General features: G+C 35.2%; 1 protein-coding gene across 1 annotated transcript in view; it reads left to right on the top strand.

Moving 5' to 3' along the window:
- The window catches only part of LOC144978708 (serine/threonine-protein kinase 38-like), an 86,036-nt gene that overhangs the window by 20,181 nt on the left and 50,855 nt on the right, over positions 1-15,000 (top strand). Inside the window, exon 4 of the mRNA XM_078925128.1 lies at positions 5,846-5,968. Coding sequence (XP_078781254.1) covers positions 5,846-5,968 — 123 coding nt within the window. The remainder of the gene's footprint in view (positions 1-5,845; positions 5,969-15,000) is intronic.

Raw genomic sequence — 15,000 nt, 5'->3', positions numbered from 1 at the left:
AACCATTTTTATGAGTAGTTCTCACTAAATTGCATTTATCAGACTATAAACGTTTAAAGTTATATATAGTTTTGTGTATTGGTGCGCTATATATCCGGTTGGTGGATGTTGTGAGATAAATGTATAAACGCACAACATCATTTAAAGCAAATCGACCATGATAATGTTGTCAGCAATTGTAGTAATGCCGTTGGCCAGCTCGGACTCGAAAAAGGCTCGACGCAGCAACAACAAATTGACCCATAGAATAGGAGTAGGCATCTAGGGCTGAGTTGGTTTCACGTTCATAGCGTCACAAAGTCAAGTGATGTGGCGCAAAGATAGCAAAACTCTGGTCCTACTGCAAACATTTTCCTCATAATGCCTTCATTATCACCCCACTCACTAGTTTGTGAATGAGTACCCGGTCTTAGTATTATGAAATAATCTTATAAGATCGACATAAGAATTTTCTTGGGTTAAATGAGGGGGAAATGGTAATGCGATGAATGACCGTCATAATCCTTGCATATCAATTGGCAAAGCTCAGGCTTTTAGGTCCAAAATATGATAATATGGTAATGTTGACTAAAATATGCTGAATGCAGAAAGTCAAAGAGTTTGTAATAAAATTGGGGGGGAGGGGAGGGGGGGGGGATGATAAAACTTTAAGAGTTGAAGGTCATTAAAAATCCTAGATAGGAATATCAGTAGCCGGGTAAATAATTGTCATAGGAATTGCAGGATTTTATACCCTCTACTAGCTTGGTAGTCTCCATAAATTCGGTGAATGTTAACTTTTGAACATGTTGAAAATATGATTTGTTTTGGAAAAAAAAATATGAAAAAATTACAATATTGGAAAAAAATATGATAAATCATTTCAAATGTTTGAGGTTGGTTGGCAAGTCTGAAAGCGAAATCAAAAACCGAAACAACATTTTTCCTCAAAATGTATACACGTAATGTCCCTTATCTATGAGATATATCGACCGTGAAACACTCAATTAAAACTTATCTAACCACTTGAAACTGGATAGTTTTTTTTTTGTTGTATTTTGTTGGTTTTTTATTTTTTGTTGTTGTTGTTGTTGTTTTGTGGGGGGTTAACGCCATGGACGGCAATGCTCTGTTTAAATTTGATATCAATATGCGCTTTGTTAATTATAATGGTTGCGTGGTAGAATTTCAAACCCAACGGATTTATTCATCCGTCCAGTCACCCACCAATCGACGAACCAGTCTATATCTATCTATCTATCTATCTATCTATCTATCTATCTATCTATCTATCTATCTATCAAAGAATTTTGGACCCATAAAACTCAAGATCGAATTAAGGCTCAATCAGATATTTTTACTCGGAAAAGGTCTCGGAAAGCTAATAATATACGCAGTTCAGATTGTAGAATATCGCCAAGCATTTGGCATTTGTTTTGTTATAATATATAAAATCAAATATCTTACCATAACTTAGCTACATTCAATTGACTTCCACATCGATTTGAAAATTTTGCTCTCAGATGATATTATCATATTATGAGTTTGCCCATTTAAATATATCGGACAACCTACTTATCTACTTTCTAAATTAACTATCAAGAGGACAAGTGAGAATACACACTCCCCGCAACCACACTGTCATCATTAATCATTGTTATCAATGAGAACTAATCGGAGTTTTCCTAGAAACCCGCAATTTTTTATTATTTTTTTAACAGGTCGTAGATTACCCAGATAGTGCTATTTATAACAGGCAGAGTGAGGGGTTGGGGAATGTTCATATCATTGTTTCATTATTTATTGAAGAAGAGGTGGCTGAGGATTACTCCGTTAGGCTTCCGTTTCGCTTTGACTTTGTAGTAAGTCTTCCAAATGGTTCATGTATTACACTTTTACACATTTCGTAAATAGGTACTCATCGCTTTGTTTATATGCATTTCCCCCCTCTCTTTTAATGACAGCCGGCCATAATTTGTCATGTTTTGTATCGTGTATGTTACATATTACCAATTAACCCGTCATCACCATCGTTGTCGTCATCTTTATCATCGCCATCATTATCACACCACCACGATCGTCGTCGTTGTTGTTGTTTTGTTGGCAAATTTAATACTTAACACATAAACATAATGTTGGCGATTCAGACTTTTGTTTTCGGTATAAGGAGATTGACATAACAGTCAAGTGGTCGATGCGTTAACCGTCCGACTACGCAACATCATCGCCCCAAGCAGACGAAAATGATTTAAACGTCCACTGTAGCGTTGTTGGCTTCTGTCCCAGTTTCTTGCTGACCGATGTACACGTTCATCCTATGGTCACTGAAGTGGTCATATTTTTTTTTTTTATTAGCTTCGAACTATTAGTTAGGTTTGGTTTAGAAGGGTCAGTGAATATGGGATTGAATGAATGAATGAACGAATGAATGCCCTCTGGTCCTTCTGAAACCGAGCTAAGTTTAGTGTGGCTGGGTGTATGTTATATTGGTTTAAGTTTAGTATCTGTAATCAAAAATCTTTTCCCACCTCGATCTCGCCACCTGTATTGTATTATGATAAGGAGGGTATTGATATAACAAGATATTTGTCGGTCACGAGGTTATGAAATGATTGCGTTGTAGTATCTATTCATAGCACACAAAACCGCCTTGTCAGTTCATTTAATCATTATTAGAGTCATCATAAACACATTTGGTGGCTCTGTTAACAAACTTATTTGTTGTTTTACAGGCTTATCACATACATATGTTATATAATGGAGCTGTCGTCCTTAAAAATACCACATCTGTATTTTGATAGACACGTAAAAATGTCCATTCATTATTCATATTTTATTGCAAAGCTGGTGTTGTATCTTTGTTGACCAGTAATAGTAAGACTAGATGCATGTGCCTTCCTTCAGCGTCAGCAGTGTTTTCCTAGGTTTTCAACATAATATTCGTATACTCTAGCATTTGTAGATGAATGTGATAAAGTATATATATATATATATATATATATATATATATATATATATATATATATATATATATATATATATATATATATATATATATATATAACAATAAAAACTAAAAAAAGAAATAAGACCATTTATAAAAAATCTCTCCATGGGCTTATTTTATTCGTCCTTATCTGGCTTTGAACTAGGAAATAGTTCGTGCGGATCGGTTCGCTTTCTTGCTTCTTTTGTAGCCACTCTTCTAATGTTTTTTTTTTTTTCTTTCTTTTATTATTTCTTTGTTTCTTCTTCCTTCCTTCCTTCCTTCCTTCCTTCCTTCCTTCCTTCTTTCCTCCCTCCCTCCTCCTTAGTAATTATAGTAGTAATTATAGAACTGTTTTGCTCGAAGTGTCATTCCTTGGCAAATCTAGACGCATTGATGTTCTTGCGCGGCAACTGGGTTAAACCAAAACTATAGGTAATCGAAAGGCCAGCGTACCCAAAACTTGACATTTATTTCGGAAGTGTCAAAGGGCTCTAATTGGGTTAACCTAATAATTACATGTCTTATTTTATTGTCACGAAATTTAACCGCCGCCACCCCTCTCTCTCTCTCTCTCTCTCTCTCTCTCTCTCTCTCTCTCTCTCTCTCTCTCTCTCTCTCTCTCTCTCTCTCTCTCTTTGTGCCGTGGTTGTTTGTTTTGTTTTTCTTTTTGTTTGATGGATTTTAATGAGGTTGAAGAGTGAAGTAAAGCGATTTACCAAGCTCTCTAATATTGTTCTCATACTCGTACTTTGTACAATGAATGTGGCATTTCTTTAACAACACTATTCATAGTCTTATCCCACTGTCATCTGCTGATTCATTATTTCGCTCTGTTGTCCTCCATGTCCATATACATTCCTAGCTCCCGACTTGCCAACCATTGTGATGTCGTGTATTTACATGAATATGTGTCCAAAATACGCAAAATATGCGAAAACTTTTACGAATTGGAAGTTGTTTTTTTTTAATGACAAAAACGAGCAAAAATTGAATCAGCTATAGAATTTATTAATTATTTTTGTTCTTTTTGTTTGTTTTGTTTGTTGTTAATTTCGTTTGTGTTTTTTTTATTTTGTATGTTTTCACATTTTTTATGATGATTGTGTTTGTTTGTTTGTTTTGTTTTGTTTTTTAAAGCAGGACAATTGTGACATGACATTCAGGCGCCCTAACACGACTCATCCCCTAAATTATGATGTTTACTGGTTGTTAGAGGTTGGGGGCGAAGTGGCCGAGTGGTTAAGGCATTGCACTGTGACCCGGAAGGTCCCGGGTTCGAGCCCCGCTTCAGGCACTTTCGTTTTTTTCCTTGAGCAAGAATATTAACCCCCAAATTGCTCACTTGGACAACATGGGTGATTCCTGTTCACATCAGACATCTTGTTTGATGAATTATCTATATTCCTTCGTGGAATGTCTAGGCGACGAGATCTTATGATGTCGTGGCGGAAGAGGGCATATTTCATTATCTTTTTGTTGTTGTTTGTGTATGTGTGTGTGTTTGTGTGTGATATAAAATATAAATACTATTTTCATGTCTTCGATCACGGTTCACACAATCTCCCATCGACCCGCCGTCAGGAGAAGGCTGTATCCCTCTCCTTTGCCTCTCTTGTAGCCTTTGCTTTCTCTGTGTGACAATGGCGAGAAAAATCGAATATGCTAATATTTACGTTGTTTGTTCTCTTTGTAATTGATTAAGATTTCATTTACTGTCGCTTTGAAACAAACAAAAAAAAAAAAAGATTGAAAAGGGGATATGTAAATTTATTCACGTTGAAAGGTGAAGCTACCAACCATATGGTTCCATTTTGATACTGAATATTACAAAATGCCTTTGGATCACGCTATCACTGTCTTTAGATCCGCCATTACTGATATGAATGAATCTGCAGTAAGAAAAGCCAACCTCAACCTTATCCTCTGCATGTTGTGTTTGTGTAAATCGATCAACTCCGTGAAACTGTCAATTGGATCAGAGGCATTTAAAGATTAAATAATTGTGGTGACATTTTTTTTTTTTTTTTTGTTTCTTTTCTATTTTATTTCTATCCATTTTTATCTGTGAATTTGTTTTGTTTGGAAATTATATTTTCTTTTCCCCGATAGTGTTTTATATGGAAATTATGTTTTCTTTTACCCGATAGTCCTGGTGACAAACTGAGGGTAGATTAGTGATGACGCATTTTAATGGATTTCATTGTCACTTAGTTCAAATCCAAATGGATAATACTCTGTGAATCCCTCGGATTTGAGATAGTTTGAAACTAAAATGCTTCCATATTTAGTCACGCCTTGATTTTTCCTGATTCTGCACTTAAGTGTTCTTCTTTCATCCACTCTAAATACTAAACTGCTAGGAACTTTGGACTATATCAAGTCAATGGACAAAAATTAAAAAAATAAAACGGAACACAATACAAATCTTGGACCGTCTCGGACTCGAAACCTTTCTTCAACCAAGAACAAAAAGGTTAAAATTTCAAAAACCCACGTTAAATCTGAGTTACGTATTCAAGTGTTACGGTTTTAACGGGTTTTCTTATTGACTGAAGAAGAAGGGTTCTGAGCCAGACACATGCCATGTTTAGTACATACTTAGTTCATTTTTGTATAATTCTTTCAATCATACTTCAGTCTTTATTTTATTGAAGGCCTTGTTTAAATATGTATTTACCCACAACTTGTTCTATCATTTGTTTTTCCTTGCTGTCATGATTTGCTTTCATCGCAATGACTTATTTTTCCTTTTGAATTTTACTTCATATGCTTACGAGTCTCATTTTTATCAGCTGCACCACTAATTTCATGGAATGTAATGAATTTATTTAATATTCTTTTTTTTTTTCCTTCTTTTTCTCACTCTGACAATTCCAGAAACATGAACGTCGTCAACAGCATGCTGTCAAAGAGTCCGAATTCCTCAGGCTGAAACGGTCACGGCTCGGCGTGGACGACTTCGAATCACTCAAAGTCATCGGAAGAGGTGCTTTTGGCGAGGTGAGCAATTCCTATTTATTTCCATATTATGACCGGGTCCGAGAAATCTCGAATTCATTTATGGGTTTGATTTAACATTGCTATAATGGGCAATGTTTTGCGTTGGTGTGAGAGTATTTCCATAATAACAATAACAAGGAGTCCATTGCAATTTGGATTATCGGACTTGTAAACACGTTGTCGCGCACCATTCGTTCGTATTAAAATGATTTAAAGAAAATTAAAGATGCGTGTACGATGTAAGGCTACAATGAAAATGAACGTTTACTTTCTTCTCTTAAGTGATTTTTTGAAAAAGAAAAAGAAATGACGTCAAAAAATTGTTAACCTAACCTCGTCACTGCTTTGGCGCATTGATTTTAGTAGTGTTATCTGCGATCATGTAACAGCAACCAGGTTGATTTTAAAAAGTTGTTCTTTCTTAATAACTACACAACCAGCAAATTTTAGTGATTCATCACATTTCTAAGTAAAATAATGTTTACACGCGGTTGTATACTTTTATGGGAAATACTCACCATTTCTACCCGTCATATCAACAGTGCCAAGTACAAAGCCATGTGTAACATAAAACGTTTGTAGTCCGCTGAAGAGAATTAGTGGTAATTGAGCACCTAAATGGCAGTCTAAAAACAATGACAAAGAGCCAACTGACGTCAACTTCATTCACAATCATTCTTATCATTTACATGCTCGCAAGCTCGCATGGGTGATATTGTAATGAACTTTTTCGTGATACTGCCCAATGCTGTGCAAAAAAAAAAATGTATATGTTATTATTATAGCTTTATTTTCTCTTTTATTTTCTGTCTTCTGTCTGTCGGCCCGATGTGTATGAGTCGTGGTTGACATTGGGTAAAGCCAAAACCAATAATAGTACAGAAACGACCTTGCGGGGTTATCATCCTATTTCCGTGTCAACAACATGTGGCAGAGATTGAACGATGCTTTTGTAAAGGGCGCTCTTCTTGCTTATTTGGCTGGATAATTCCTCTTTCCTTCTTCTTCTTCTCAACATAAATACACCTGCTTGGTCTGGGTTGCTATTACATCACACTGTGTTGTTAAAAGATGGTATTATTATGGTTGTTATTGCGGAGAATGATTTTGGTTTCTGTTCAAGATTCTTTGGTATTCTTTACCCATCATCATCATCATCATCATCATCATCATCATCATCATCATCATCGTTGTTGTCGTCGTAATCATCATCACCATCATCATTATCATTGCTGTTTTAGAAAATTAAAGAAGAAAAGATGACTTTCTTTGAACAATTTATTATACTTTCTCGTGAGCAAAACTTTTCAATCCTATTTCCTCATACATATTTGGTGACTCATTTGAGATCATGCTCTCATGAAAGATAAAGAAAAAAGAAGAAAAAAAAACAACAAAAACAAATAAAAAACAAACAAAACAACAAACAGGAACAAAATAGGATCGCATAACGGCATTTATTTTACAAGGTTAAACATTTGATAAGTTTCGTCAAAGATAACACTTGACTGGAGTGGCTAATCTGTAGTGCTGCTTACCAGATAACTTACTGGAGAACTGTTTTCACACAGCGACGACCCCTGTTCTCGGAGTTAGTACTGACTACTAAGAACCGTGAAGGATGTTATCGCGACTCCCTCTTGACGATAGGATTATTGAAATGTGCTTGTTTGATGATGATGATGAATATAGTAATAATAATAATAATAATAATAATAATAATATTAATAATAATAATAATAATAATGATAATAATAATAATAATAATAATATAATAATAATAATAATAATAATAATAATAATAAAATAATAAGCACTTATATAGAGCTCATTCCATGTATGGTCCGAAAGCACTTTACAATTTTTTAAATATTATATTATTGATATATAAGAACCGTTCTCTTTGTTGCAGTATTAATTGACCGTATAGACTGATTATACCGCATATTTTTTCCGAAGGTATTGTCAAATTGTTTTTATTGCCGCTTTGGACTTTTGGTTATAAAAACCCTACCAAAGTTGTTGATGAATTCCATATCAAAATGCAGGAATGTTATGATTGTAAACCCTAATTTCGTGGTTTTCATAAAGCCTATTGTTGCTTATACTTTGACATTTCAATCACGTTGTTTCCGTTTAACGAGTGAGAATTAAGGAAAAAGTTCCTGGTCCACTTTTTACCACAGTCACTTTCTACCGCCATCGCGCATGCATTGCTTTCTGAGAGTATGATGATTATTAAATGAAGAAGTTCCCTACTTGTAGGATCGGTTGGTTCTTAACATCTAAAGGATGATTCCGGTCGTAAGTTACGTCGAATTCCTTTCATGTCAGTGAAAAAGAAAAAAAAATATATCCGTGGGATCAGAGTGTGTCTTGTAAAGATCGTTACAAAACTTGCTTCTTGTTTAATCCTTAGACGAAACTGGCATTGACAATGAAGCCAATTGTCCAGTTTGAAAATGATTTTTTTGTCTATTGAATAGCAAAAAGAGTCAATTAAAGAAATTTAAAAAACGTCTCGTACAGCCACTATGGGTAAGAAAACCTCAATGAAATAAATGCTTTTTTTCTTCACTGTCAAAATAATGAATAAATATGTAATGAGCGTCAATTTAAATTGTCCAGTGATTAACTTTATAACGGTAGGTCACATTGGCATAATTTATACATCATTGGAAAGTTTAGAAAATTTCAAATATGATCCACGACTGCGAGTAAGATACATGCATGTTTACCCAAATGGGGTGTGGTGGAAAAACATCAAAAAGTTCGCGGAGCTCAAAAGTAAGCTAAAATGCAGGAAGTTGAAGAACGCTCAAATGTTCTTACTTTTATTGTGTTGTTTTTTTTTCAGTTCTTAGATTTTTTATTTTATTTTATTTATTTATTTATTTTATACAAATTTAATTTATTTGAAAATGATAATTGACAAGAATTTATTTTGAAAATTCTCGCTACATTAATTCACTAAGAGCTAGCAATTTTATTGGTAAGTAGTCCTTCCGAGCCATTGAAGCCTGAGTTTATCCCGGTTTCTATAGCGTGAAACGGACAATAGCAATTGCTTGCTACCCTTCCCTTTGGATAGGGCACTAGTCTATTGCAAAGTACTTTCCGCCAGATCTAACACCCAGTTACCTAATCACTGCTGGGTGGACAGGGGAGTTAGAATAATATCGACTACAACCGGGATCGATCTCGATCCATTTGCGTGTGAAACGAGTATTCTACCAACTAAGCTATCGGGACCCCCTATTTTACTAGTAACTGAGTAAACCAATGTGACTCTATCGATGACATGTTTGAAAATAGGATTGAGTCATGGTACTTCTTTTGTCATGAAGTATTCAATGACGACAATCTGTGTAAGATAGTCCTATACCGGCCCATGCCTTAAGGACCCGACGTCAGTGATCATCACCGTACCGGCACCGTATTCTTTACCGTCCATCGTCTAAAGAATGCTTAAACCTGCTTTTATCAGAAAAAAAAAGAACACTGTCCCATTGAGGCCGGAACAAACGTTCGTGAGCAACAGGCCATTAAAATCTTGCTGTCATGTGGTGGTGTTCAATTAGCGAAATTCTGACTTATGGTCGTCGGCATTATAATCCCGTCTCTCTGAGTCTTCTCGCATTTTGATAATGGAATCTGGAGTTCACTCGCAGTATCTCTGACTGATGAAAAGGCTTGCCATCATTGTCAACAAAGGTCCTTCTTATGTTCCGGAGGTTGAAAACAGTTACGTGATCATAATATTTGCTTATTCTAATAGTATCTATTGACACTGGATTTTGGAACAATGGTAGAGCATTGCATTATCTCTCGATGGAATACTAGCAGCATTTATGCCAACCAGTTGACCTCCGACAACGTCTGAAAGGCTAGACATGACTCAAATACGGTTTGTAAGACCCTAGCTGCTTAAAATGGATTTTTGTTCAGATTAAATTGTGTTATTGTACATTGTCGCTATGCTTTAAGTCATGCTTCTTCCCAATAGGGATGTACAGTGTGCAATGGAATGCACGTAGTGACCGACTCCTTTCTGATCCAAGCAATGTTAATTTTTCGTTCATGTTGAGCTGTCGACTTTTTTTTCTTTCTCTCTTTTGTAGCTTTGATAAAAGTGATAAAAATTTTTTTGTTAATCGTGTAGATCCTGAGAAATTTGATGTAAAATTTAATTGGCTTTCACACTGAAGTCCGCAATTTTAAGTCTAACACTTAGATATGATGCTCTGGGCATTAAGATCTGGCCAGTTTATATTGACGCTCAGAATATTTAACTAGTATTGAAACAATGTCGTGGTTGGAATCTTGTTCCTTTCAGGTCGGCCGTACATGTGCTCGTCTTAATCAGGCAATCAGATCAGATTGAATTTTTTATGTGCGTCTTTGTAGTCTTGTGACGCCAGATTTCCCTCTCCCTACCCCCTCTAATTCGAGTCCCACTTTTGGTGGCCGTTGAACCGTTGGAGAGAAAAAACAAAACAACCCTCTTTACTCACATCTCTTATAATTGCAGTCGGGGGTAAAATGTATGCTTGACCTGGGTAACAGCGTCTCTACCAATTGTAGGCTTGCGACCCACAGTGAAGTCCTCTGAGCACATTCAGTGAATATTGCGCTATATAATTGATCATTAAAAAAAAAATACCTGGGACATCCATATCCATATATACTTTGGAATGGTGTTTGGCAGATGGTGATAATTCTTTGTCACATGCAACCAAGATATAAGAGAAATTTGAATGTTTTGGATTGTTTGATATTTACCCAGTTGATTTGCTGCCCTAGTGTTTTGGACATTACTTAAACGCTCGACACCGTTAACTTCTTTTCTTCCTTCCTTCCCCTTTTTTTTTTTTGGGGGGGGGGGGGGGGGGGCGAGATAACAAGTCCTTTGTGCAGTTTTAAAAGCTTATATTTCAAGTTAACAATGACCCAACATGTTTGAAATAAAACAGATTGAGTTATACTGCAATGGTTATCCTAAACAGTGTCACATCCGCTAATGCAATTTTAATGGGAAGCAGCGTTCGTGACATTCTGAAAGGTCACAGCTATAATCACTTTCATTAAAAAATAATTTTGCATGAATTAAATGTTGACATTTTCGTTTTATTATTTTTTTTTTCATTGGAAATAGTAACAATATCTATTTTAGATCACGCAGTAGTAAAAACAATCGTCAATAAATCAAAATCTCTTTGAGTTCAAACCCAGGTAGATGGAGATACCAGGATCTTTTTTAATGAATCAAAGGCTTTAAACCACGGAAGGAAAATGAAAATGTCAACCAAACATTTCGATTGAATATTTGCAAGGGCTTTGATGACTAAATTAGGAACTTTAATCGTTAGAAAAAAATGTCATTAGTTTATTATCTTTTTAATTCAATCAATTAAGTAATTGATTGATTTATTTATTTGTTTATTTATTTTTTCGTTCCTTTATTTCTGTGTATATTAAATGTTTATTTTTGAATTTTTATTTTATTTATTTATTTTAGGGTGGAGGTGGGGAGGGGGGGGGCATCATCATATGTTGCTAAGCGATTTAAACTCTTAAACTTTTAACTGCTCTAGAAGAAAGACTACGGTCTCCATCCGTACTACATAGCAGGCGTTGTCACAACGGCTCCTCGTCGAACACAACACTTTAACATTGACCGTAAATCAATCCAATCGAATCCAATGAATTTAGATGCGAAGAGCATGCCTGCCTGCCTGCCTGCCTGCTTGCTTGCTTGCCCATTATGCAAATGTTCGATACAAACTAAAAAATTAGATCAGCTGCGTCGTAATACATTAAACACTTATTACGCTTATCTGAACAATTCTGATCACAAGTTGTTGATCACGCTGCACATTATTCCCTGTTATGGACGATAGGTGGGAAAGATGTATGCATTTGTACTCATCTGCTGTTTGAATTCCTGTGTGTTACAGATGTGTCTGCATTAAAACAAATCTTTGCTGGTTTTTGTTTTTGTTGTTGTTGTTTGTTTTTGTTTTAAAACATTTTATTGTTTTTTTTTTTTAATTAAAAATTCGCGGGTGGTTGGATGGGAGCATCACCCTTGAATCATATACCTATGATGTTCACATGGGTGTACGATCCGATAGTGATGTCGTTTCTTCTTCTCTTTCCTAGCCTATCCTGCTTCTTTGGTTTGTGATTGTATTTTTGACAGGGGATATTTTTTTTTCTGTAAATCTTCTGCCTGTTTGTTCTTGGTTATTTATAATTTAGCTTATGATATCTTTAGGCTATGATTTTGATTTACATTTTTACTATTTTTGTTGGATTGCTTGTTTTTTTGTTTCAGCGGTCTCTCATATAACCTCAATTGTGTTGGAAGAGACCTAAAGCAACAAAAAAAAAAAAAAAACAAAAAAAAATTAAAAATTCTTTGTAGGATATTTACTTTGTTGTGTGCTCAATAGTAAAAATTACTACCGATTCATCTGATTGTTATTTTAAAAATCCGTAATATTAAAAATTAAAAAAAATAAAAATACAGCTTTTATATGGCGCAATATCCTCTAAACGTGCTTAACGCGCTTTAAGGGTCCCTGACCAACAGCAACATGTAACATAAAAAACGAGACATGACGTCTGTCTGGCGATATTACGATTTTTTTTTTCCGACAGAGACAACGCTGTTAACGGCCATGTATTTATTTTACACCCGAGTACGGTGAGAGAGAATGTGAGTAAAGAGCCTCTTCCAAGGATTCAACTATGCACCGAGCGAGGCTCGAACCCAGATCCTTCCGATCGAAAGCGAGTGTCATACCACGAGACCGCATAGCCATACGTGGTTCAATGGTTTCAGATTAGCTCCAATGATATATATATATATATATATATATATATATATATATATATATATATATATATATATTTATATATATATATATATATATATATATATATATATATATATATATATATATATATATATTATATATATATATATATATATATATATATATTATATATAAACTCTTGTATTTACGTAGCTTTTATATCCGTTAAACCAGTCTCATTTTCTTTGCCACTTGGTGGCTAGATTTAAAAAAAAATTTCTATAGCCTATCATCGTCCTTTCGCTGAAGTGACATGAGAGTGTCGCAAGTGCCCTAAAATCCCTTAAAACAATCACCGACGCGTGTATTCTTGGATTGGCATGTAATGCGTTTTCAAATACCATTTTTAATTTACAACTGCTTCAATCTATGTTTCTGCAACAACAACAATTATATGATTAGATAACGATTTATAAGGTTTTGGTAATTTTGCATGAAGACGAGAGAGAGAGAGAGAGAGAGAGAGAGAGAGAGAGAGAGAGAGAGAGAGAGAGAGAGAGAGAGTCTCCAGATTTATTTGTTAGTTTTATTTATTCGTCGTTCAGTTGTTGTTCTCTGTTAAGCACACATTCAAGCACCCGAGAGACATGTCCTGTTGATATTCAAACTCAAGAATCTCCGTTCTAAAAAGATGTTTGACACGGCTCAGTTTAAGTACAAGCTCCGTGCTTGGGTTGTTGATTTTGAACTGAAATTATTGCTGTCGTAAATACCACAGCTTACCGTTGTAAAGTGGTGGTATTATCTTTTTTTGTCCCCCTCTCTTATACAGCAATCAGAGTTGGTTGAACTTTGAATTTTATCTCTCTCATCAGTGGACTTATTGGTTATTAATAATCACACGTGATGTATTACAAAAGCGTAAAAGAGAGAGAGAGAGAGAGAGAGAGAGAGAGAGAGAGAGAGAGAGAGAGAGAGAGAGAGAGAGAGGGGGGGATGGAGATAGATTCGTATTGAAACAAAGCTTCTGTTCATCGATCCAACTAAAACAAAAAACAACACACAAAAAAGAAAGAAAGAAAGAACAGAAAAGAAAATAGACCAGAAAGCTAAATATATTAAGATGACTCCCCAACTTGTCAAAAGTCTCAAGATTGAAACACTGAAGTCTCGAGTGTTTGACTTTTCGACAAGTTGGAGTTTCGTCTTAAGCCGTCGAGTAAAATTGCCGGGGCGAAATAGAGTTGAAATAAATAAATAGAAATGACATGAAAAATTTTAAACAATTCCCCGTATTCATCCCCAATGACAAATTATTTTCTTGGCTCTATTTCGAGAGATGACAAGAATAACTCGGGCGTTAGTCACAGTGCAGCCCCTCAAAGTGAGCTTGGGCTTGGACACTTGCTCAGTGGGAATTTAAGCTGTGGATCATTTAAGTGGGAAGCAAAGACCGTATTGTGATGCCTCGCTGCGTTTTTATTTCATGTTTTTCGGAAGCGAAGAATAAAAATAATATACACTTTGTCAGCGTCCGTCAGGACATTTCCTGAGCCTATCGCATAACGTTGGCACCTTGTGTTCCGCCAAGGAACCAAGAGGATAAGTAAGTAAAGCATCACATAACGTGATGCAATGGGACGTTTTGTTTCTTTTTAAAATTTCGCCAATTGTTTGATTTCAATTTTTTTAAAAATAGAAGTGATATCGAGGGAAATTATAGAAACGATAACTATCTATTTTAAAGGTTCAGTATCTCAGGGTTTTAGCATTGTATGAACCTCTCATATCAGGAATCGGTGAATGTTTATATAAAGAATTCACGTTCCTCTAAAGTGACTTTATTATATACGTTAAATAAATGTTTGACGCTTAGCCAATGCATAATATCCGTGTGATTTGTTTAAATTATATATATTTATTTATTTATTTTTGTTTGGTTGTTTTGGACTAAGTTTTCATTTTGGTTGCAGTCCCACTCAAACCCGCGACTTTGTTATCCGAGCGGAAGGTGCCACCGTGGCAAGTAATCGAAGTTTCATGCTTTTAAGTAAGTCGTTCTCAATCATTTTACCGTTTTCAGTAAGTCGTAATAGAACCGCGATATCTTTGGAGGGTATATGAAGAGAATGGCAAAGAGTTTGTGTGTGTGTGTGTGTTTTTTTTTTTTTTGTTTTTTTTTTTGTTTTTTTGTTTTTTTTAGTGCTGGTA

Source organism: Berghia stephanieae, chromosome 8 (genome assembly GCF_034508935.2).
Source record: "Berghia stephanieae isolate SIO BIC M18660-M18661 chromosome 8, UCSD_Bste_1.3, whole genome shotgun sequence".
NCBI classification, from domain to species: domain Eukaryota; kingdom Metazoa; phylum Mollusca; class Gastropoda; order Nudibranchia; family Aeolidiidae; genus Berghia; species Berghia stephanieae.
This window is presented reverse-complemented; position numbering and strand designations above follow the sequence as displayed.